This window comes from Cottoperca gobio, chromosome 10, assembly GCF_900634415.1.
Source record: "Cottoperca gobio chromosome 10, fCotGob3.1, whole genome shotgun sequence".
Taxonomy (NCBI): Eukaryota; Metazoa; Chordata; class Actinopteri; order Perciformes; family Bovichtidae; genus Cottoperca; species Cottoperca gobio.
Window position 1 is genome coordinate 14,395,148 of NC_041364.1, and position 24,888 is coordinate 14,420,035.

The 24,888-nt window shown below is 41.4% G+C and overlaps 2 protein-coding genes across 3 annotated transcripts in view; both read left to right on the plus strand.

The window, feature by feature from the left end:
- Positions 1-851: 851 nt before the first annotated feature.
- LOC115014567 (dual specificity protein kinase CLK4-like) lies at positions 852-8,029 on the plus strand. The gene is given in 14 exon segments (XM_029441541.1): positions 852-1,009; positions 2,319-2,479; positions 3,784-4,024; positions 4,659-4,761; positions 5,080-5,146; positions 5,262-5,378; positions 5,493-5,659; positions 5,741-5,835; positions 5,955-6,084; positions 6,164-6,246; positions 6,463-6,542; positions 6,666-6,756; positions 7,306-7,323; positions 7,325-8,029. Coding segments are annotated over 13 exon segments (1,524 nt in total). The 5' UTR covers positions 852-1,009; the 3' UTR covers positions 7,496-8,029.
- An 864-nt stretch (positions 8,030-8,893) lies between these two features.
- Positions 8,894-24,888, plus strand: part of col23a1a (collagen type XXIII alpha 1 chain a) — a 117,354-nt gene continuing 101,359 nt past the window's right edge. For both annotated transcript variants that reach the window (XM_029441538.1, XM_029441539.1), the window contains exons 1-2: positions 8,894-9,499; positions 10,016-10,088. In XM_029441538.1, coding sequence (XP_029297398.1) covers positions 9,206-9,499; positions 10,016-10,088 — 367 coding nt within the window. In that variant the 5' untranslated portion in view covers positions 8,894-9,205. The remainder of the gene's footprint in view (positions 9,500-10,015; positions 10,089-24,888) is intronic.

A 24,888-nucleotide genomic window follows, 5' to 3' on the forward strand; every position in this document is an offset into this window, starting at 1 on the left:
TCATATTTCAACAAATAATATTTACATTTGTAATCTATGGTAGTACCTATTATTTAATGTTAATTAACAAACCTATAACTCTTAGAATCTGCAAATATGTTTCATACATGTCTAATATCTTTCGGATACATTTATCTTGTGTTGTTCTTTCACATAACTATAAAGACGTGTTCAAAAATAAGGAACTCCACTACTAGGCTTGTGGTAGTGGAGGGTAAATGATTCTCCATGGATGTATTTATTCATTTAAAAAACAAAGAGTAATTGCAAAACATCTGTCTAACAAAATGAGTGTGGGTGGAAATAGCGACAACACACAGTACACAAAAATATAAAAGGAAAACTTCCAAATAAAGTCATTGGTGAAAAAAAGACCTAAAATGATGCAGCTGACATCATAATTATAACAAGCTGTTTCATGTCACAGATTATAATGTTTTTTACAATGTAGGCCTAATGTCATAAGTCTTTCCTAATATAACAGTTTTATAGATATTCTCTTTTTCCAGTATGGCCCACAATAGTATTATTAGCAGCATAGTTCTACTCTTGGTGAGAGGAGATATAATGTATGATAAAGTAAAATAGTCAAAGAATATCATATGTTCAACATGTGGGCTATTGAAGTAACAGTAATAATAAAACGAGTAGCCTAATAAATATGCTACTTAACAAAAGAAGAGAGGAGGGAATAGCACATATTGCTATATTTGTTACAGAGGTATACGTTCTGACTTTTACACGTGAGCTTTGAGCTTCTTCCACTATTTAATGACGTGCCGCTTGATTGTACCTGAAAGGATAAACTCAGGACAACAGAAGCCCATACTTTGCAATAGGTGGGCGTTGTTATTGCGTGTTGCGTCATGATTTTGTTTAACGAAGTTCCATCGGATTCTAGTGAAGCTCGCCATCTTTGAAGACGAATAGTCGGAGCTCTTTTAGTTTCTTTGTTCATATTTTTTTTTACATATCCTACACTTTTGAATCTCATAGTTGTAAAAGCCAGGTAAGAAAAATTCTCGAATCATAGCCAATTACCACTTTATGATGTTAGCTACAGTTGGGCCTTGGTGTATTCCCCCAATTCTAGCTAACGTTAGCTTTTCCGAAATGCGAAGTCTCGCCAACATGGCATATGCTTATCAGGCTCATTAGCTCCGGCTTGCTACAAGAATATATTTCCTCAAATGCTTTAAGTAGGCAAATTGGGGCGCACCTTTCTATAATTGTGACGGTCAACAATGTGTAGTTGATAGTCATACTAAAATTCCTTCATTTATTTTGGTAAATTAGACTGACTGACGTAACGTGTTGTTGTACGGGTGGCTAAAGTTAAATAGCTAACGCTAGTTAGCATGCTCAATGCTCGATGGGCCTTTGGATCGAGATGAATCATTAGACGACTTTTTGCTTTAATTGCGTCAAGCCAATTGTTAACGTTTCAACCAAAGACCTAACAAAAGTAGTTGCCATATTTTTATTGGCAAATTATTATTTGTAAATGTAAAAATGCTTAAACATTGAAATGTGATATGAGCGATGTCAGACGGTTAGATTGTTATAGTTCTGCGGCTCTGAAAACGTCGACATTGCTGTCCCCAAGTTATAACTTTCCTGCGTTTCATGCTCTCCTAGCATTTCATCAACTTAAGTTTAGTAAGTTAAAGTTACATCGTTGAATACTTAAGTTTTAGTTTTAACGTCAACGTAAGCTCTTGCATGGTTTCCAGTGCGCCTTATACCTTACTTGTTTGCAGTGAGTTTACGTTACGCAAGTATTACGTGGAAGGTTTCGATTTCATTTAATTTAAGAGCTGCAACCAACCAGCATTTTAAAAGTCGATTTATTTGTGATGAAAGGTTTTTCGAATAGCTTTTAGATTTTTTTTTAATCACTTGTAAAAACAACAACAACAACAACAACGAACATTGGAAAAATACCCATAACGTTTTCTCAGATAGGGTGGTTTGTCGGACCAACAGTCCAAAACAAAGACATGTTTTATATTTCTTCAATGCTATTCACACAAAAGAGAATAAGGGAGAGAATGTTTGGCATTTTTGCCAAGGTAAATCATAGAAGATTCATTGATTAATCAAAATCGTTGCAGATTTAATTTCCATATTCAACACTACTCTCCCTTTTAAAAAATGTTTTATCTTTACTGTTGTACAGCTCCCAATTGTAGCTTGCTGCAGCAAAATGTAATGAATAATAGGAGATTGGGTATTTTATATTGGGGGAGGAGTATTTTAAGAAACAATCCCACACTTAGGTGGAATTCCATTTTGACTTGCTCTTTAATGTCTTTCAGATGCGCCACTTGAAACGAATGCGCTCCCCAGGTGTTTGGCTCGATGAGTATAGCTGGGAAGAGAGAATGGAGTGTCGTAAGCGAAGGAAACAAGATTCGCACAGCAGCGAAAGAGAAAATAAGTCCAGAAGAACTCACCTTCACCAGAAGACGTATGATGGGTAAATATCTGTCAATGTTTTTTGTATAAAGTACCTACTCAAATTCTAAGACCTTTTTTGGGGTTTGTTTTTTTAACGTACATTTTAACTGAAGTGAACAATATACCACAACTACATTGTGCAAAGGATAACTACAGTGTTACATTTACAACTAATTCCACCTGTGTTGTCTGGAAGGAATGCATTTTATTGACCTTTTTTGTAGAAAAGCTGTTCAACCACAATCTCCTTCCATATATAGTGTGTGTGTGTGTGTGTGTGTGTGTGTGTGTGTGTGTGTGTGTGTGTGTGTGTGTGTAAAACAAGATAACATATAAATGTTATCTTGTTTCTTCCACTTGGTCCTTTTTTTAAATGCATTGAGGAAACCAAATTGGTAGATAAATTGACAATCAGATGCAGATGATACTTTTATTTCTTTTCTTTTTTTTAAATCCCTTTGCCCTTAAAAGTTAACTGTCAGTTTGAAGTTATGTGCAATGTTAATATGTTTTGCAATTCTATCTTTTTTTTGGCATGTATGATGGCCCATGGGGTTTACATTAGATGTTTACTGCTCTATTCTAATTATAATTCTGTAGAGAGGCAGACTTCTTCTTGGAAGACAACTGACACCAGCAGGGTGCCAGGGCTCTGGGGGTTTCTTGGTCTTTTTTAGATACTTAGGGGCTGGGTGGGTGTGCTGGAAGCGATTGGAAACATTTTAAGCAAACGCAACCTTAATGAGCAAACGTTAGGATGATAAACAGCAAGGCGTATATAAGGAACAGTTGGAAGGTAATGGAACATTTTATGTAAGTAATAAAGAATTGAGTTTTGTAGTTCTCTGAATTTCATATAGGTAGAAATGCTACCACATAGGTGTTCACTTCTGGTGTACAGAACATATTGTGCATCAGGTTGTGCTGAAAAGCTTTAAGTTTCAATGCTTCACACTCTGCCAATGTGGCTCTCTGTCAGGGTGTTTAAATGTTAAAATTGATGACATTACACGTCTTCATTAGCACACCCCTAAAAGTACTATTTGCGTGTGATAAATGGAATAAAATACTTTCTGAACTTAAACCTATCATTAAACTGGATGTTTGGTATTTGGTTGCTGTAAGTCAGCATGTTGCTAATTACAAATGTTATATAAACGGCTCAGAGGATAGAGTGTCAAGCAGCTAGAAGACCGTTAGCACCATCATATGCAGTCTTCATTTGAGCGCGTTACCACAGACATGGAAATGTGCTGTTTCTGACCTGACACTTTCTACTCCCTGTTTTTGATTTGTTGGCATCCTTTTCTTGTTTGACTGCAGGCACTACTTGGAGACCCGCAGTTTGAACCAGAGGCTGGATTCTCGGGAAGGAACCACCCAGGATCATAGTTTGGGCATGGCCTGTGAGGACGACAGCCGTGAAGCAACCTGCAAGGACAGAGACCGTGACTGGCACCATTACAGCAAGTCATCCGGGCGGAGTGGTCGCAGCAAGCAAAGCAGCCGCAGGAACAGAGACGGAAGACGCAGACGTAGCCACTCTCGCCACAGGTCATCCTCGGTACGGGAAGCTCCTTCTCCCCTCTACTCCCCTCTCCTGTCTTTGCCACCAAATCGAATTGGTCATCACTGGTGTTTAGCCAATGCTTAACGCATATCTCTTCCTCTGTGTGTCCCACTCTTCACTATTAAGCATGATTTCCAATAATGACACGTAGGGGACTTGGGGCTCAGGAAGTAAGAGATTGTGAGTGTTAATAGATTTTCTAGAGAAAAGTGAACCCAGTGTTTGTGCTGAAATCTTAGTGGGCAGTTACGGGACGTGATAGTAAAGATTTAAGTTGTTTCGGACGAGTTACAAAGAACTACATGTAGATAGACTGTAATCAATGAAGTTCAGTTTTTTCTGTACTACTCTGAGAAAGTCTCTTATCTGAAAATCTTGTTGCCATGTTTTTCTTCTGTAACACACACTATGTGGTGGCTGCCGCCCAATTTCTCTGACGGGGCTGAATTTGAATTTGCTGCTCCGTCCTTTCGCCTGGCGGTGTTACTGAACGGGCCGAATCTATCCACCCCTACACCTCCCCCCCTTGGCCTGGTTGAATGAATGACGATGTCGCATTGTGGTGGCCTGGTGCTGGCTGACTGATGGGTTATTGATGTGATGGCGGATTGCGGCGGTTCCGGTGCAGAGGAGGAGCCAACAGCGCAGGAGCAGGAAAAGATCCAGGAGTGTTAAGGATGATGACGAGGGTCACCTCATCTATCACAGTGGAGACATGCTGAGAGCGAGATGTATAGAATATATACCTTTTTTTTTCTACTGTTCACACTTTGTGTCTCTCACTCTCTTGTTGTCTGGTTTTTATTTCCAAACATTAATTTAGAGGCCGAAGTATTTGGACCAATAGACTTATCCTTTTTTTTTTTTAAGTACTGCTTGTCAGTGTAACATATTTAGCATTGAGTTGCATTCCAGTGTTCAGATGCCTGTTTATAGTAATGTAGCTAAACAGAGCAATGAAACATCAAGCAGTGCAACAGCCAAAGGGCAGTGTTTCACTTTTTCTGTTCTGTTCTGTGTTTCTAACTTCAACTTTCTATTCTCTATAGATGAGATTGTGTGTACTCTAGGAGAGGGTGCCTTTGGGAAGGTTGTCGAATGCATTGATCGCTCTAAGTAAGAAAATATTCCTTTCAGCACAATGTTTTTAAGAAAGAAAGAAAGAAATGTTTTCTTACTCTCTCTTTCGCCAACATTTTAAATTAATAGTATTTGTATTTTGCGTTTCCAGTGATGGAGCTCGAGTGGCTCTGAAGATCATTAAAAACATAGACCGCTACCGTGAGGCAGCAATGTCTGAGGTAGAGGTGCTTGAACAGTTGAAGTCCCTCGACACTGAAAAGAGATAGTAAGTCAATCCACAAAAACCTGATCACCCCCATGTGGTCATCACATGAACATATTTTTAGAATTTGCCCCACAAGACACTGACTGCGTCTACTGTACCCATCCTCCTCTTTAGTGCTTGTGTACACATACTGGACTGGTTTGACTACCATGGCCACGTCTGTATTGCCTTTGAACTGCTTGGCCTCAGCACCTACGATTTCCTCAAGGAAAACAATTTCCAGCCTTTCCCCCTAGAACACATCAGGCACATGGCGTACCAGATCATCCGGGCTCTGCGATGTGAGTAATGGACATGTGTGAACAGAAAATGGTTAAAAAAGAAAGGCCTGGTTTAAAAATGTATGTGGTTTTGTCTTTCAGTTATGCATAACAACAAGCTGACTCACACAGATCTGAAGCCTGAGAATATTCTCTTCATTGATTCAGACTATGATATGGAGTACAACCCTCTAATGGTAAGTGTCCTGAATATTTATCCAGAAGAATCATGCCTGCTGAAGTCTTGGCCAAATTCCCAAACTTCTTGTTTGTGTTGGCAGCTGTGTGAGCAGCATGATTGTGTTCTTGTCCTCAGAAACGGGATGAACGAACATTGAAGAACCCAGATGTGAAAATTGTGGACTTTGGTAACGCAACATATGAGCACGAGCACCACACCTCTGTGGTGTCGACGCGTCACTACCGTGCTCCTGAAGTCATTTTAGGTATGCGCCAGTTTTTAAAACGCTTAATCCAGATCCTTTAGTGGAGACTTGTTGTTTAGTTATATATTGTCTCTTTCAGATCTGGGCTGGGACCATTCCTGTGATGTCTGGAGTGTAGGCTGCATACTCATTGAGTACTACCTTGGATCAACTCTCTTCCAGGTAAATGGCAGGAGACAGCATATGATATTACAGGGTTTGTACAAAATCAGAAAGTTTGGAAAATGCTTTATTGTAAACATGTTTCCAAGGTTAAGAATATCTTTAAATATATAGATGTATATACATATAGTGTTAGAATTTTACTAAAGCTGTACGAACCCTGTAATACTATGACATTACCATGACATCTGGCAAAATGTGTGTTTTCTCCTTCAGACTCATGACAGTAAAGAACACCTTGCTATGATGGAGAGAGTCCTGGGCCCCATCCCCGCAAAACTCCTTCAGAAAACCAAGTACGTGGATATTATTCTCTGAGCATTTCTTTTGTAATTATTTATAGGGCCACCTCAGATGGAGTTAATGAATTGAATGAATGAATGAATGAATAAATTGTGTAATCATTGTGTGTTGTACAGGAAACGGCGGTATGTTCACCGATGCAAGCTTGACTGGGATGCGCACAGCTCGTCTGGGAGATTTGTCAAGAAACACTGCAAACCCCTCAAGGTAAGAGGAACACTACTGCAGACGGCCACATACTGCGTGCTAAGAATCACATCTATAAATGCATCGGTACTTATCAAGTGTGACAAAAATACTTAATTTGATTATTGAAGCTTATTCTTGGAAAGATGTCACACAAACATATTTCCCAATGTGTGTTCCTTAACAACACTAAACTATTACAAGAAAACCAAATGAAATGAACACCTGTTTACTGCAGGGTTCTTTTCTGTTTTGTCCACCCTGTACACGTGTCGCATAGTTCACGCATGTAATACACGGAGGACAACAGGTTGTGTGAATTATGGCAAATAATCACTTCTGTATTGTCCTTACGGCGAGCTAAACATATCTATATTGAATGAAATGTCTGTTCAAAATCAGAAATGTTTTGGTGCACTGACGATGACTGAACAGAAAGATTATTTCATTTTAGTTCTTAAAGTTTGCTACCCTTTTGTTTCTAAAGCTTGGAAAAAACATCAGGATGCTTTATTTGTTATAAGACAAATGGTGACATAATATTATACATGTTTTTTCCTTTCCCATCAGCATTACATGGTGTCTAAGGGCTGAAGACCACCACCAGCTGTTTGACCTGATAGAGAAGATGATGGAGTATGACCCAGCTAAGCGCCTCAGTCTGGCACAAGCCCTCCACCATCCCTTCTTCTCCTGCTTCCGCAAGAGCAAAAGCAGCAGCAGAAGCAGCAGAAGCAGCAGCTGCAGCAAAAAAGACTGAACCTCTGACCTTTAACCTCGGTCAGGGCCTGGCTGTCACTATGACATTTATCATGGTGCACAGTGTCAGTCTCTACTTCCTGTCTCTCCAGGAGAGGTGTAGCTTAACTGACTGTATCAGTCCACTGCCTTGCTTTGCTGTCCTACGTCAATGTGTTTCTTTGTCTGACTCATCAACAAGTCATGTTTTCACCTGTGGCATTTTTTTTTTATGTACCGAATTGATTTCTATTTATTTGCTGCTGTTATTTAATTCTGGTAAAGCGGTCTTCTTTTCTTTATTCATGAGTATTTCAATTTTGTCCATTTTCTTTCCCTGCATCGTGAAGTGGCCTATGGGTAATGTTAATGTTTACCCTCCATCAGTCTCACCAGTAATTTATTCAGCACTTGTGGATGTAAAATTTAAAAAAGCTATTGCAGGCAGAAAATCATTGTACATATAATTTGTTGAGAGATTTCTTTTTTTTCACTGAGCAGTTATGTAACTTTTGCAGTATCATGTACATTTTCTCAATAAACTTTAATAGATGAAGAAGCTTGTCTTTTTTCCTGCGGGTGTTCAGTTGGGTGCAGTAGCTGCATTGATCCACAGGATGTCAGTAAAATGCTTTCAGATTACTACAAAAGTCTTCTGCCTGAAGTAACTGAACATCACTGAAGGCTGGTCCAGTTATCGGCGCATTAACCTAAGTCTGTGATGATGTTATATTGTGGCCCACTGTCGGAAAACATTTAGATTGTTCCTGTTTGGAAAGATTTGAGCCTGAACAAAAAGTTTGTATTAAAAGTGGGAACATTTAAACTGAATTGAGGACAGCAGCTCCCTCAAGCTGGTAATTGCAAAAAGTAGAAATAGTGTGTTAGGCAACGAAAAATAATAAAATTCATTTCAGAATTGTGTTTAAAGTCCGTTCAAGTTTCGACATTGAAAGTGGAAACGACTACAGCGTAGCTATCTTGACAGGTAAATGGGTGATTGACGTCCTTTTAAGATTTATTTTCTGAAGAGGATCAGAAACGAATCCTAGTTTAAAGTCACTAGTGTCATTTTTGTGTTCAGTTATGGTAAAATAAAATAAATGAACCTCTTCTATGAGGATGTCTTATTAAAAAATTTATATATATTTATACAGTTTATCACATTAACAAGGCACATCATCATCACTGTTGAATTTTAGTCAACTACAGTTGGTTTGGGAAAAATGAAGGTGAAAAATATTCTCTGCAGGGACTGCAGTATTGTGCTGAGTGGTCAGAGGCTGTCCGTGCCAAACCCTCAGTCTCACAGCTGTCAATCTGCAGCATCCCACGTGGTCAGCAGGGCGGGCGCATCTCTACTAGTTGAACGTGCAACTTTTAGGGAGGCAAACAATTGAAGTCATTGGTAGTTTCACTTGCACGTCCATGTAGGATACTCCCCGACAGGAAACAACGACCTGCAAGTTTGAAGGCGTTTTTTAATCTAGTTGGCATCCTGATCGCTCCCATCTGTGTCTGGCGTAAACCCGGTGTGCACTGCTGCTGCCTCTTGTTCCAAGACTAATTTAAGACAGCGCTTTGAACCCTGAGTTGAGTGTTGTGAATGTGTTAGGTGCGCTGCTTTCTCCACGGAGCCTGCTTACAGTTTGATCACAAAACTACACCAACAACACAAAACCTTTTCGGGTATTTTCTGATCATCAAGAGGACTTTGAAGCAGGATTTCAGCATGGATACAGCCAGCGACTCCATCGGGGAAAATAAGCCGGTGTATCAGTGTGCGCCCAGGTCTGCGGTCCAGCGGTGGCTTCCAGGTTTTCCCATCGCTCTGTGCTTGCTGATGTCCATGAGCTCCATCACTGTGTGTCTTCTGATGAGCCTCAAGACCTACCAGCTGGAGAACCGACTTCAGATGGAGATGGACAAAGCGTCCGTCTTCCAGCCGCCGCACACGGCTTGTCTAAACGAGGATGGGACCCTTATTCCAGAGCTGAGCAATTCAGTGGGGAGGCTCGTAGAAGAGGTACATGAGGTCTATTGTCGTTGATAATTAGTATACATATATTGTGTGTGTTACCCTCAGTCAGAGGCATCGCTTGCCTGTGCGTAAAATGTGCGTAATAGCAGGGAACATGTGCAGTGAAGTTGACAAAAACGCACAGACTTGGCACTTTCTTTTGGGCAATTGCTCCTTAATTATTCCCTTTAAATCAGTTCATTTTTAATGCAAGGCCGTAGGGGTGCATGCAGCTGGCCAATTACGTTTGCAGTTAAATCTCTTTAAAGGGTGATATAACTGATGAGACTCCAACCTATAATTTGATCAAATGTAAAATAAATTGAGGAAGCTCCTTTCATTCTGCAGCTGTATTTAATGGGAGGATGATGCTTTTATACTTATTATTGTTAGACTTTAAGATAATTTTAAATCTTATTCCATTCTCTGAATGTTTTCTTAATGACTTCCACATTGAGAACATATTTATGTTTAGGACTGGGATTTTTATCCTAAACTGGAGTTTGTTCTGTGTGTCTGCAGAAAGTGGTGGTGCTGATGATGCCAAAATTGCGGATCGCTAGGGATGTTGGCCAAGAGTGTTCCTGTCCTCCAGGTATGTCTCTGTTCTTTGTACCATTAGTACCACTTACCAAAGCACACAAACATGATCTGCAAAAGTTACAGTCTAGGCATGACTGACTGCTTGTGAAACCTGATTATCTGTCTGTGATCTATGACGCGTTTAGCAGCTCTTCTGAACATTAAGAGTGTATGTATCTTTTTCTTTGTGGAGGATTATGGCCCCTACGTCTATGTAGGTACCATACTGTGACAGCAGGGCTCAACACTCAGCAGATCAGCGGGGTTGGGACGTCCAGCCTGAGCCCTGCAGCCTTGTGTCAGTGGGAGATGCTCACTTTAATAGATGGAGCAGTCGAGTGCCAAGATTGGCCACGTTGGGCTTGCGGTGTTCCTTACAGGGCTTGTGATGGTTCCACGGGTGGAGAACAGTGTGTGATCCACATCATGTTACACACAGAGTCCCCTGTTATGCCTTTGAATTAAACAAAGATGCTCTTTCTTCTATTTTTGGGTAAATCTACTGCTCGATTTAATGTGATGTGTCCACATGTATCGATGAAGCTTGAACATCAGTGGGTGTGATCAGCTGTGTGTGTAGTACGTATGGTTACATGTGCTATTTTACCTCACATATGCACAGGGAAGTGGTGGTTTATTGCCAGAGAAATGATCTGGCTTGCAGCAACAGGATGTGTTTGTGTTTTACTGAAGCTGGCATTCACGAGATTGCGACTCAAGTGGAATCCTACCATTATCACGGTCTGCTTGCACACTTTTTCTTCTTTTTAAACTTTTGTATTAAGAAGTTACAGCAGATGTTGAGTTTTTAAGGTGCTTATCTACACATTTGGGACATTTCTCTCCCTGGCTCTTCTCTCTTCCTCTTCCTCTTTGTCTCCGGGTGTGAATAGCCCTGCAACAACAAGAACAGGTGAAAGTGTTCACAAGTGGAATTTCTGGCTCCCTTTCAACACATTCTGTTTTCCAGTCTGAAGTCTTCTGTGCCAAGATAGCTCGCTGGGTCTGTGTGGCGAAGTTGGTGCAAGTTTAGTGTTTTGCATTGGATTCAGCCGAGCCAAAGCCGCTGACACTGTCAATGCAAGTGCTAATTTGTTGCTGTAGTTGCACTTTATACATTCAATGCATTTCTACTAAGCATTACTCAGTAGGTGTATGTATACATTGTTGCTCAATAAGGTCAAGCCTGCAATCTCCTTGCTTGATACTTTTGCATTTAAATGTAATTTCTCCATTAGATCATATTGTTGTATCAGATGTTGAATCCCATTTTCCTGTCAATTTTTCTGAATTGCTGTGTAATCAAGCGGTTTTGGCACTGAAATACAATCCCTCCACAACTATTCAGAAGTCTATTTAAAGTTCTCTCTTTCCAGTCTTTGGTCCTAAATATGGTGTCTTATTTTTGTGAAACAAAAGGCTATTTTGTTGTTTTCTTGCGGCTTTGATGCAACCTGTTAACAAACGTTTTGCACATCCAAATAATTCCCCGGATTGTTAACTTTCTTTCCATAAAATGTGTTCTAAAGAGGGTTTCTCAGCTTATAAACCAAGAGTTTTTCCAAGTGCGTTGTGCTCAAGAAACCACATGAGCTGGGTACTATCAGGAGTGTGCATGTGTTTGTGCCAAGCACTGCATATGTGACTCATGAAAAACATTTCTATGTACATTTCTTCTGAACTACGCTGTGCCTAAATGTGTGCAATTCCTTCTGTGTCCTTGTGAGTGTACAGTGTGGTCATGGTCTCTTATGGCTGTGTGTAGTGTGTGTGTGCATGGTTGTGTGTGTGTGTAAGTCTGAATTTCTGTCCCTGAGCCTTTGAGGGACCGACAGAGGCACCTCTTTCAACACGACACTGTAAGAAGAGACCCTCCTCTCCCTTTAGCACCAGCTCTTCCCACCCGAAACTTGAATCTCTCACCACCAGGATCACAGGCCAAGGTATTTCTGCGTGTGTGTGTGTGTGTGTGTGTGTGTGTGTGTGTGTAAGAGACACACTGCCACACATCATGAGCGGCATTTCTGCCATTAAAGCTATGCCCTCCGCATCAGGGTGCTCACCTTTCAGTGAGCATGAAGACAGGGGCCCAACAGGGGGCAGCACTTCCGCAGCAGCACTGGAAATGATGATGTTGAATTTGTCATTGACACATTTGACTAAATTACTTCCTTCTGAGGAAAGATTTGGTGGTTCGGTCACCACTGGAGTAGCAGAGACCCTGCTTATAAATAGTATTTGACACCAAAAGATATTTATCTGTCGAAGCCCCTCAGTAGAAGCAGCATTGTGACACTTTTATGCTCTCAGATACGACACGGCAAGCAGTCGTTAAGGCTGAGGCAAACGATGTCACAGAGTCCAACTCTGCTTACAAGCTTCAGGTGTTTGCAGTTAACACCCGCCTGTTCCCTCAACAGACACACACTACGTATGCTCGCACACAAACCTACACACACATTCATTACTTACACATGAACACAACACCTTTATGGTGCCTGGGCTAATTAGAAGCATGTGGGGGCTGTATGTGTCCTGTGTAGGGGGAGTGTATTGTCATCTCTGCAATTTGCATTTAAAGGCTGTTTAACGGGTCTGATAGCAGCTAGGGGGCACACAGTCGGCCCACACTTGGGCACGGGCCCAAAATGAAATGCCAGCCAGATACAACCACTATTGTTACGCAGTCACCAGTCACTGGAGACTGTGCAGCATTAGAGGGTGCTAAAACAAAGCAGTCATCGGCCATCTGTCTTCAATGGTGCAACCTTGAATATTTAGATCAAGTATAAACAAACATGATGGTACATTTACAATCAATCTGTGTGATGAGACAGTTGTGAGGATTTGCTGCTTTTCTTTGTCTTTTGTGATCGTAAACTGAATATCTTTGGCGTTCGGACGGTCGGTTGCACAAAATAATTTGAAGTCGTGACATTTTTTCCGTTATTTCTGATATTTTATAGACCGAAAAGTCGATTAATCGATCCCTTGTTGACATATTGTTTCGCCTGCAGTTCTTGGTTGAATGTTTGTTTAAGTTAAAGCACTGTGTGTCCTTAACTGTACGTTTGTATCTTTAGTCACAGACAGGACTGAGCTCCTTCAGTCAGTAGAGGGCATCTAAGACTTTGTGTATATGAGAGCAAGAGGTCCCCTGGCTGTGAGGTCAGATCAATTTCCATCAGATAGGAGCTCATTAACGCACTGAACGACAACACACGCCTCCCATATATATGTGTGTGTTTTTATATAACTGAGAGAGCATGCTCACGGCGGGGTTTGTTGATGTATTTAATATGTATACATTCAAAACTTGAATAAGCTACATCTATTTGTATTTATTGCAACTCCAAACTCCTACATAGTATGTGGTGGGTTACTATTACACTCCCACTGTCTGTCAGTATAATGTCTGCACTAGTGTGAAGCCCAATAGCGGTCTGTGTCTGCTCCCCCACCTGAAGGAGGAGACGGGGAAAGCCGGCTTTAGGGAGACCCGCGCTGGAGCCAACACCCCCACAGCTGCATTTTATTTTTAAAGCCATATTAAATAGGACAGGAAGCTTGCAGCTACCTATACAATCTATCGCCACAGGAAGAATGCATAGGCCATATAAGATCCATTAATGACCATTTCAAAAAGAATAAACACAGGAAATGTGTTTTCATAAGCGTTCTCGTTTTAGATATGTTCTGCCATAGCTATGGGCTGTAGGCAATTTTTATTCAAGTATTAATATGCTGGAGAGCAGCACAGAACTAGCGTGTGTGTGTGTGTGTGTGTGTGTGTGTGTGTGTGTGTGTGTGTGTGTGTGTGTGTGTGTGTGTGTGCGTGCGCATGTGCAAGTCTTTGCTTGTGTGTGCTTGCAGTCATGTATTTTGTGCATGTGTTTGTTTTGATGTCCGCAGGCATGTGTGTGGGGCTCCCACTGTCTGACTGCATTGCTTTAAATTCCCGCCGTGTAAAGTCAGTTATGAGTAGGGTATCCTGTGGCAGAAAATCCAGGTGGCTTTTTACATTATGCTGCAGATTTTAAACCAGGGAAGAAAATATACAATAAAAAAAACAAAATATAAAATACTTTCTGTCTGCTGTTGCAGAGAATTGAGTGCCACAAACGCACAGATGGGAGCCTGTAGGAGGTTTCTGCAGTGTGAATCTTTGTTCTACTTCAGACAAAGAGGTAGTGCTGAGTAAATCCTCCTGCACTCCACACACATCCACTCTTTCATTTCCAGAAAAGTGTTTCCTAGAATTCCCCAGCATTCAGATTAATGTATCATAAATTAAAACAAAAAACTTATTTGTTCTGTATGTAGCACTAAATTACTTTGGTTTAATTTAAGTTATTGTACTGGACTTAAATGATTACACCTATTTGAAGCTCATGTACTTACAAGATTCTTGTTGTTCGGAGTTGTATCCTCATGATTGTTTGCACTTATTGTACGTCAGCTAAATGAACTGTGATGTGATGTAATGTATTCTTTAGATGCAAAATGCTGCCTAGGAAATGATTACTGGTGGTTATAGCTTTATGATGGACATTATTAAGAAGGAAATAGACTCACCCTTCTGATTTTCACTTTGTTCCTTCTTTCCTTGCAGCCTGCTTTGTGTTTAGCACTATATCACAGACTACACATACAAAGCTCATATGGACAGCAGCTCCAATGCACAGCTGTGCGAGCCTCGTGTCCTCAGGTTACTTGTATCCTTCCGTTGATGTGTCTGTTGTTCCCTCTGGTCTCTCTAAGAGTCAAATAAAAATGAGTGACTCTTCTTGATATCTTGTTCCCACTTGGAAGAGGATCTTGGAAGGCTCAGTTTATTTGTAAAAGGCGAGGGGAATGCTGCCTCTTGGAGATATTTAGTTTGAAGATGGTCGTGTTTGTATCATTGAAGTCAAAGGCTGCACTGGAAAAATGATAGTTCTATGTAATTGAATTTAAAATCCAGTGTGACTTGTGAGGAGTTTGGATTGTCTTGTGTTTAAAGTCTCATATAGTTTATCTTGTTATCTAACCTGATAAATTGCCTCAAGTGACGTCAGGCAACATCTGTTGAACCTGGGGCTGAAGAAGTTTGAAAATGGAAAAAAATCTGGAGGTGTGGGGTCAGAAAGAATTGAGTTTGCCAAACCTCTGTAGCGCGCTCCTCATGTCTGCTTGAGGCTACATGAGTCGCTACGAGCATAACGCTCCACAATCGCTGACCGAGCTATAGGCGATGAAGTTGCATTGTGGGTGATGAAGGCCCAAGGTTTTCAACCAGTTTTAAATGTACTTGCATTACTTAAGGACAGCTGATGCAACTAGCTCCAGGTGTGCATTTGAATGTGTGTTTGTAGCACACACACACACACACACACACACACACACACACACACACACACACACACACACACACACACACACACTATGCACTCTACTCACTCACACATAATTCCACATCTAGACCCCTCCACTCTCTGTCTCTCATCAGCCTTCTTATTAAAGTTAGCTTTGTGAAACCACAGTGTTTAACAGCATGGCCGACATTCTTCCTTTTGAAAAATAAGCTGCTGGACACAGGCCGGCCAGTCGGCAGCCCATGAAGGCCCACAAGGACCTCAGGAACACACAGAGGAGCAAAGGGCCGGCTGCCAGGTAGTGAGGCCCAGGATGTGCAAAAGACACACAACAGCCAAGAGGAAGTCCCTGAACAGATACTCAGAGTAGTTACAACACCAATTCATAAAACATCGCTGGATGCAATTATCTATTGACATAACATTATATTAGCTGTGAGGTCATTAAAAGCGGGAAGTGATGTGGAGCGGATCGAGGAGGAAACGCGTATTGTAACCTATTTAAAATATTTTGTATCCATGTGTTCACATTTAGGCATCATACTGTCGGTCTTGGCACTTAGCGGTGGAAATTACAAAGATAGCCTGTTATTGAGCAACAGCCACGAAAGGGCCTGTTTATATTTACATCATTGTATTTTTCTGGCAAGTCACAGAAAGTGCAGGAGTGCAGAGTTTTCTCATGCACTTCTTAGCTCCATATAGTGGTGCAAGGATACAAAAACAAGAACTATTCTCCTACACACCCCCAACATAAACATATGCCAGATGAGAGTTTGTTATTACCACATGATATAAATATCAGAGTTCTGTATTTAAAAAAAATAAAAGTATTAAGTAGCAGTTTTACTGTAATACGTTGTTATTTTAGCATCTTCACAACAATATTGGATTCAATTAAGTGTTACTAAATAGATACAATAGAGAACATTTGAAAAGGTTTGGTCCAAAATGAGATTTATAAATAATTTGAAAAACAGATGGCACCAAAGTAAGACTTGATTTAGAAGAACATCTGATGTGCTGGTCTCCACACAATAGTGCTCTGTCTAATGCACAATATTTGAAAACACCACTTGTTTTCAGCAGACCAGCGTGCATCAAAAGCATCAAGTGATGTGTTCAACCACAGGGACATAATTCATTTCAATGTCTTGAATTGATTTTAAAAGCCTCGCCGCAGAATCATTCCTAGAGTTTCTGTAGCAAGAGTATGTGTTAACTCCACAGATAGCTTTTGAAATGTTACACTTAATTCAAGTTTTTTCTATTATTTGAATATGTCCACATTACTAGATGCTTGTTTTCAAAGACGTCCTTGTCCAAAAACAAGGCTACAGGCAGCAAATAATGTCAGAGCATCATGCAACTTAAGTAGCAGGAAAAACAAACCTGTTTAACATCTTATATGCCAAAATATGAGCATTGTCAGCCACATCTGTACAGGAGAGAAAGTTAAATTAAGCACATGAGTTACAATTAATTACATGTACGCTTCAAGTTTAGGGGAACACATTGACTGTGATACAAAGTATGATAAGCCATAATCGATTTCCTGAGTATCTCACCTTGATCAATATCAAGTTTCACGTGGATGCCATATTTTCGACGAGAGCTACAGTCTGAGCAAGCAGAAGTGACATTAGCTTACCGCGCAGTGCTGAGCAGGCAAATGTGGAAACTATTATAATGTTTTCTTTAATTATCTCAAGTGGCAGTTGACAAGGTGAATAGGCTTTTAATGACGGGGCAGAAAAACTCTTTAACACCGCCATGTTGCCCCTGGCTGGCTGACAGCACTGTGAGGTCAAACGAGCTCTCTCCGTGCAGCACAATGTGCCGGAACCTGTTTAATCATATATCTGAGTAGAGGACAGTTAGGATCTGAGCCCTGAAGAAAACCTTTCCACATTGTGTTTTAAAGAAAAAATTATGCGGTCACTTGAACACTCCAACACACCTGTAAAGTATGTGAACAGGCTTTAAATTCAATCCCATCATCTGTTAAGATGTCCGGCACGGATAAAGATCCACAGAAATGGCTTTCCAGTGTCAGACCTTTCCTTGACATTCACAGCCCAGTTAATCCATCAGGAATGTAGTGAAGCTGAATCCAGCTGCAGGACGGGACTCGCGCGAAAACACCTGGAGTTATCGGACAGATTACATCTCTGGACGTGAACCCGGACAAACGAGCAGACAGAGTTGGAGCAGAGGTTATCGTTTATTATCCCTCCATCCCTCCCAGACACAGAGGCGATTGGAAGGAGCCATCAAGGTATCTTTCCTTGGGAGCCATTGAGGGGTGTTGGAGGTGTGAAGGAGGGCATCGGTGATCCAGATGGTATCACTGTGTCGAACATGCTCCTGCTTAGTGTAAATGCCCCTCGGCAGGCTCGTCACTCTCCCAGCACCTCTTTAATGAGAGCAGAGCTCGTAAAACTGCGCCTGAAACCTTTGAACAAGCCCTCAGCATCACTGGTCCATGTTATTCTGTCATAACAGGGAGGCAAGGGCATTTTGGAGCGGAGGGCAGGATAGCTCTCAACAACTTAACACCACGGCTCGGGGCTTGCATGTGTCGGGCCTGTTTTCACTCTCAGTTTGACCTTTCCAAATGTATCATTTTGACTGTGTCCCAATCTTTTGCTCTTTTACATCTGAGCCGTGTCTCTCTCTCTCTCTGTTTCCTCCTCTCCATCCTTGTCTGTATTTATGATTTGATGAGTCTATGTCTAACTCTGGGATCTGGATGGCCTGAGGCTGCTGCATCTCCACAGTGGGTCACTGTATGTATACATTAACTCAAAGTTCAGCCAGGAGTGAGGCAGGGTGGGAGATGGCTATCGCACATACTGTAAACAGACAATGAGGAGATACAGAGGGATATTCTCACGGTAAGCGGGCTCCCCCTGATGTGTGCCTATCAAACATGCTTTTATTGCCGTCAGTGACGGCAACTAGCAGCTCCATTTTGCTGAGGCAGAAACTATATTAGTGGACCATAGGTCTTATAAATTACAACTCGGCTATGGAAAGAAATTGGAAAGAATAACCGGATAATTATATATTTGTGTTTTTAATAAAAGGAACTATGAATGCTCAGGGGTCTTGGTCAATTTTGAGGCAAAGAATGAACTCAAACACATTAAGTTTAAACCCTCGAACATCAAGAGGTAACCAACCGAGACGTGCCGTTGCTCTGCTCCAATGTTTACAGCCCTGTGTAACACATATACGGCTTAACATGGAACCGCAGTGGCTGCAGTTAAACTATCAGCTTCATTGTGTGTGTGAAACATCCTGCCAAAGCCGTTGATGGGTCGTTTCACTCTCTGAGGTTTTTCTGACCCTGATTTGAGGATTTTGATCGCAGTCGTTTCCCAGCAGCTTGGAAATCTGAGTATTATTACAATAACGTTACACTAAAATGACCCTGTCTAAGTGGATCCGATCATCGGCCAAGCTAGACTCTGACTAAATATTTGTGTGTAAAGCCCCTTTCACACATTCACTGCAACCCTGAAGTAATATAGACATTACGAGGAGGAGCTGTATGTGAGAACTTAAAGAGACTCATTGTTTATGACCAAATTACGAAGCGGTTACGCTTTACGCTCTACCCAGGCGCCACCCCTCGCCTAAACCAAATTGAGTGTTACCAGTAAGGCCGGAGATATACTTGCTTTTTAACCACATGTTTGTGACGCATTATGTCCTGAGGACGTGCACAACCAACGTACCAAACTTACATAAGAAATGCAAGGCCGCGTCATGCGCACACAAACGTGTAGTTAAAAGCAAGCATATCTCCAGCTTAAGTGAGCACACTTCTGACACGGACAATGTCCTGTCGTTGGCTACATGTGTGACAGAGAAAAACTCTGGACAATGTGCGGACCTGATTCTCCTGATAGTGTCAGGAGTTCATATGAACTAATGGCTTAAGTGTAGATTGATGTGTACAGTATATATCTTTATGTGTGCCAGCACATTGCGTGTGTTTATCAGCTGGTTTGTGACTGATGGTGCTGTGACAGTGCGATAATGGGTGTTAAATAAGTGTTAATGAGCGCACAGTGGTGGACACACAGCGTGACTTGCTACCATTAAATTAAAACACTCGGTTTTTGTCAAGAATGCTGTCGCTGCTGCCGCACACTGTCTAGCTGCCTCGGCCAGATGGAGGCACAGATGGGGGCGAGAGAGGGAGGAAGAAATGGAGTAACTCACTTAACAGAAATATACTGCACATGTTGAATCTTTTTGTCAGGGTTCCATCTGTTTTTTACATATTGAGCAAATGCTTGTGTGCCTCTGCATTCTTGTTGCAGAAAGTGTGTATCTGTATGTGTGGGCCCGCATGTTGGCTCACCTCGCAAGTGCGTTGTAATTCTCATGCGTGAGCAGAGCGTGTGTGTTCCTACGTTTCTGCATACCATCCAACAGCCCATCTCCATTGCCAGCCTCTATTGGGACTTCTTATCTGCATATTTGCTGTTCCACTCAACAATCAAAATAAAATGAGTCCTGAGTGCCTTTTGTGAGCCAGTAGAGTATATCACAGATGTCCAGTCAGCTCTGGTTACACACGGAATATCTGGGTTGAACATGTGGACAATCTATCAGGTCCACCATCTCTCTCTCCTCCCATTTTCTCTATGACTGCATTCAAAAAATGTTTCCTCCATTCTTTTGTTTCTTTCCTAACAATTAAGCTTTTTCTGGACAGTCAGTGAACAAATGCAGTCGTTTCTTGCACACATTTAGGTTTTTAGATGGATTGCATCCTTAAGGTGTTGAAGCATCAGCATCACTTTAAGCATGTGTTCACTGCTACAATATAATTGTCATGGTTCATGAGCTGCAGCCTTGACATACATCAAGAAGATGTTGTGGATTTACAAGACATGTTTTCCCTGCTGTCACCACACACGCACACGCGCGTGCGCGCACGCACGCACGCACGCACGCACACACTTTAACGGTGCTGTCACTGTTTAATTAGCTGTTAATACTTCTTATATCCATGCACCAGCGCTGCACTTTTGGAACCGAGCAGGCCCTTTTTTGGTCTTGTTTATTTACATGGAGTGTTTTCTCATGTCCATGTGTTTCTGATTGTGTGATTTGGAACAAGGACAAAGACGGGGATAAGTTGAGAGTAAGGAGTGCAAGACGGCAGCAGAAGGGACTGTCAGAAAGAGTAATGTGCTCAATGTGATTCTGATAAATGTAAATGCAAGAATTTAAGATATGTGGACATATGGATTCCCTAATATTACAATGTGTTTCAGTGTCTTTCTGTCTTTCTAAATTGCACCATGTCTCGTCTCAATATACTATTATTGCAACACCAGCTTGGCATGCAGTGCCTTCTTCTCTGCCTTGAGTCTCATATGATTCCTTTTATATTCTAAACACAGAGTTTGGCTGTTTAAAGCAAGGATTAAACCAAAAGAGTATGTATACACTGTTATAACTCCCCAAATTGGCCCGTAAATTAGAGAACCAGTTTATAACGCACAACAGGCCAATGAGACCTGAGTGCAATGAAGCTCCTCATCATAAAACATGTTGTGAGTTACAGCCAGCGCAAAGCACTTCTCTAATGTAGATTTAATTGTGAGAATTGGCTCGTTGACGAAGCAATGAAGCGAGTGCAGAGGAGAAAAAGGCTGCTGATTGAATTAGCGAGGATAATTAAGATCTTGTTTGTCAGAGGCGTCAAGATGGGAGCTCGGATTTCTGCCAAGTGGATAAACTTTTTTTCGGGATCTGTCTATTTTCTGGTAGTCTTTCACAAAGGAGCATTCAGATTTGTTCGATGCTTTGAGTGTTTCTTTGTGTGATTCTAGCCTAACCACTGCAAACTGACCGCAGGTGTACTGAATGATATTTTGTATTTCATGGCAGCGTAGCACATTTTTAGACATCTGTGATGTAGTTGTTGACTGTTGAGTGAAGGCTGTGAAGCCTGTAAACTTCTAATCCATTATGCTGTTCTGGTAGAAAACATCCAAACTCACTGCCAAACACATTTCTTCACTAGTCAGTCTTTCTTATCGGATTAGATCCTTCACCCTGACAGTTTATTTATGAAGCTGAAAAAAACATCCTATGTCTGATATAATTCATATACACATGGATATTAATTCACAGAAAATACCTTCCTCTTTTATAGTTTTCCAAACTTGACTGGACCGCATTTGAACCTGGCACTTTTTGAAAACAGGAATCCTACTGAGCCTTTTTAACAAGCAGATGTTTACGAGACATCTTTCCTTACACAGGGTGTCCTATTGATTTATTTGTGGTGTTTTTATCAAATCAGACAGACGTGACAATTTGTCTGTCTGGCACACAAATTAATTTGCAGTGCAGATCAGCTGATGTTGGTCTAATTACGTCTGAACTTTTAAACTCTCTGTTTCCACATTGCTCTATCTGTCTCTGTTTCCTCCTCTATCGGAAAGACAGACAGCGGTAAATGGAGCGTAAGTACCAAGATGTTTATCTTTCCGGTCCAGGATTTTTGTTCCTTGCGTGTTTGTGTGTGTGTGTCTGTGTGTGTGTGTGTGTGTGTGTGTGTGTGTGTGTGTGTGTGTCTGTGTGTGTCTACAAGATCATGTGTGTGTTTGTGGACAAAGCAGGTGAAATACAAGGCATTATGGCTTCTTTGCCTGTTTGAGTATAAGGTGGACAGCTGGGGGGGACTACAGGAGATCGCAGGGGTGTGGAAGCGCTGTGTGTACCCCAAGCAAACGGGCCAGATAAGATCAGAGTGGAGGGAGCGCAGCTGGAAGCCTTCCTGAGTTGACCCCTTTCTCCGCCTCTCTCACATTCCTCCAAACCCCTCGCTGCCCTCTTTCTCTCTGTTCTCTCTGTCCCCCACATTTTACCTCCTAACGTCTCTTTCCTGCTTCAGCTCATCTTTCCCTGCCCCCATTCAGCGTACCGCTCCATCCATTATTCTTTATTTTTCAAACAATATCATCATGTTTGGAGATTCCCTTGGATCGGTTTTCTCCTTCTGTGTGGTATCTCCCCTCCAGTTCTGGACTTTACTACGTCTTCTCCATCTTCCCTCTCCTCCTCCCCCTCGCAGCAGGACCTCAGTAAAGTGGGGTCAGCCTTTAGCATGTAATGCTGTCTTTCCTCTGTTTCTCCCTTGCTCTTTGACCATGTTCCTTAATACTAGCCCCTCTAAACTGACTGATTGCCTTTCATGTTTTCCCCTGGGCCATGTCCCAGACATGACAGTAGACCTAACATTTCAAAGTAAAGCTGGGGCGTGTAGGCTTTTTGTGTGAATTTACATGCGTGTGTCTGCCTTAATAGGATCGAGAAAAAGTAAAAATAGTGCAAAGCAGCTGTGCTTGTTATCTTTTGTGACCTAATTAAATAACATAGAAGCCAATACAGGTGGTGTTGTTCATCAGGAGTGAGCTGCAGTAGTTGTACTCCACATTCAAATGTGTGTGGAAAATGAAGAGGAGAAAAGTGTGGAAAAGGGGGAGAAAACTCTTGCAGTCTGTGATGCCTTGGAATGATTGTTGTGTATCTTTAGCTCAGTGTGTGGCAACACAAAGACAGCTGTGCCAGCTCACATTTATTTTGGCTTAGCGTTGGTCCCTCCTGTCCCTTTAACCAGACCCCTATCTGTAAATAGTCTGTGTCGCTGACAGACTGTTGAGACAAATCACACAGTGCAAAACTGAGATATTATCTTTAGATATTAATACAACCCAAGGTTTATGGATCTAAATGAACTGAACTCAGTTTTAGATGTTCAGGTTCAGTTCAGTTGTAGATGTTTGTTGAAGGCCACAGCAGCTTCACCGCTGTTGTTTGTTCAGCCTCTTGTGTCCAGTAATAACCCTTAGCCCATAACCTCCTAACCTCTTGACTTTTTAGCAAGAGTAGAGCCCCGTAATCTCTCCTGCAGTAAGCTTTAAACCCTAAACAAGTCCTATTTAGTGTGTCCAAAACAGGATGCCAAAAGTGCAACCGACCCCCTCCTGCCCCACCCGGCCCGCAGACCCCTCTCCTCCTCCCTCTGGAAATTGGAGCTCCATCAGCACCCATGTACAATTCTCACACCAGAAGTGGAGGATGAATGGGCTGAATGTCATAAGCAGAAGAAAGTATGGCTGCAACTAACTACTATTTTCATTATCAACTAATCTGCTGATTATTTTCTAGATTAATAATTTGATCGAAAAATGTTAGAAAATAGTGAAAGATGTCTCCCAGTTTCTCAAACTACGAGGTGATGTCTTTAAATGTCTTGTTTTGTCAGTCCAAACCTCAAAGATATTCAGTTTAAGTAATATGATATTAAACAGAGAAAAGCAGCAAATCTCTGTATTTGAGAGGCTGACCTTTACTATCAAAATGATCAAGATAATCTTTCTGTCGAACGACTAATAGATTAGTTGATTTATCGTTTGTAAATGTTTGAATTTTCTGAAAGATAACTGTGCATAAATAATATCAATAACATCAAAATGTGGCTTAATGTTATCCTAAAAACAGAATTTGCTCACCAAAACCTTTTTTACCTATTTTATCACTTACCTCGAGGGAATAGGTGCCTTATTAGCAAACCGTTTGTGTTTTTCCCCTTATTTTTCTCCTGACTTCTTCATAACCAGATACATTCTGAGTTTATACTAGATTGCTCCTCTTATTTTTTTGTTAAAAATGGCTCTGAGGGGCGCACAGGTAGCTCATCTGCAGAGGAGGCGCCCAATGTAAGAAAGCCAAATCTTTATTGCAGCAACCGTTCAAATCGGACCCGAGGCCCTTTGCTGCATGTCCCCTCTCTCTCTCTCCCCCTATCCTGTCCTATCTTCAGATGTGCTATAACAAAAGCCAAAAAAAAAAAAAAGCCCAAAAAGTAATCTTTAAAAAAAAAAGGCTTTAAGAGGTCAAAACTCCTGCGACATTTATAACATAAAGAAAAACTTTATTGTGAGAACAATCCTGTTTTAGCCATGGGTTTCGGCTTTGGGTCTTCCTTGGAAGTAGATGAACGTGCCAGAAATCCCTACTCTGCTTCAGTTAGAATTGATAAAACTCCAAAACAAACTAATATTATTTTGTTACACACGATTGGTTATGTTGTTTAGGATTATTGGTGTGAATCATTACTGGGCAGGATGCACACAACAAACAGAAAGAAAAATTAAAACGTAATAAAAGAGGACCAGGGGTATAGGTCTCTTTAAGGGGCAGAGGGTAACAGGGGGGTTGGCGGTGGGGTGTTGAGGGTTGCACGACAGGCTTGATCTGTTCGCTCAGGGGGTCAAATGGCCCTTCACAAAAAACGGATCAAATGACCTGGCTTTAATGATCCTGAAGTTGTCCGTCTGTCTGTTGGTCTGCCAACTGTCAGTCACCAGTCACTTAGTCTGTCACACACACACACACACACACACACACACACACACACAC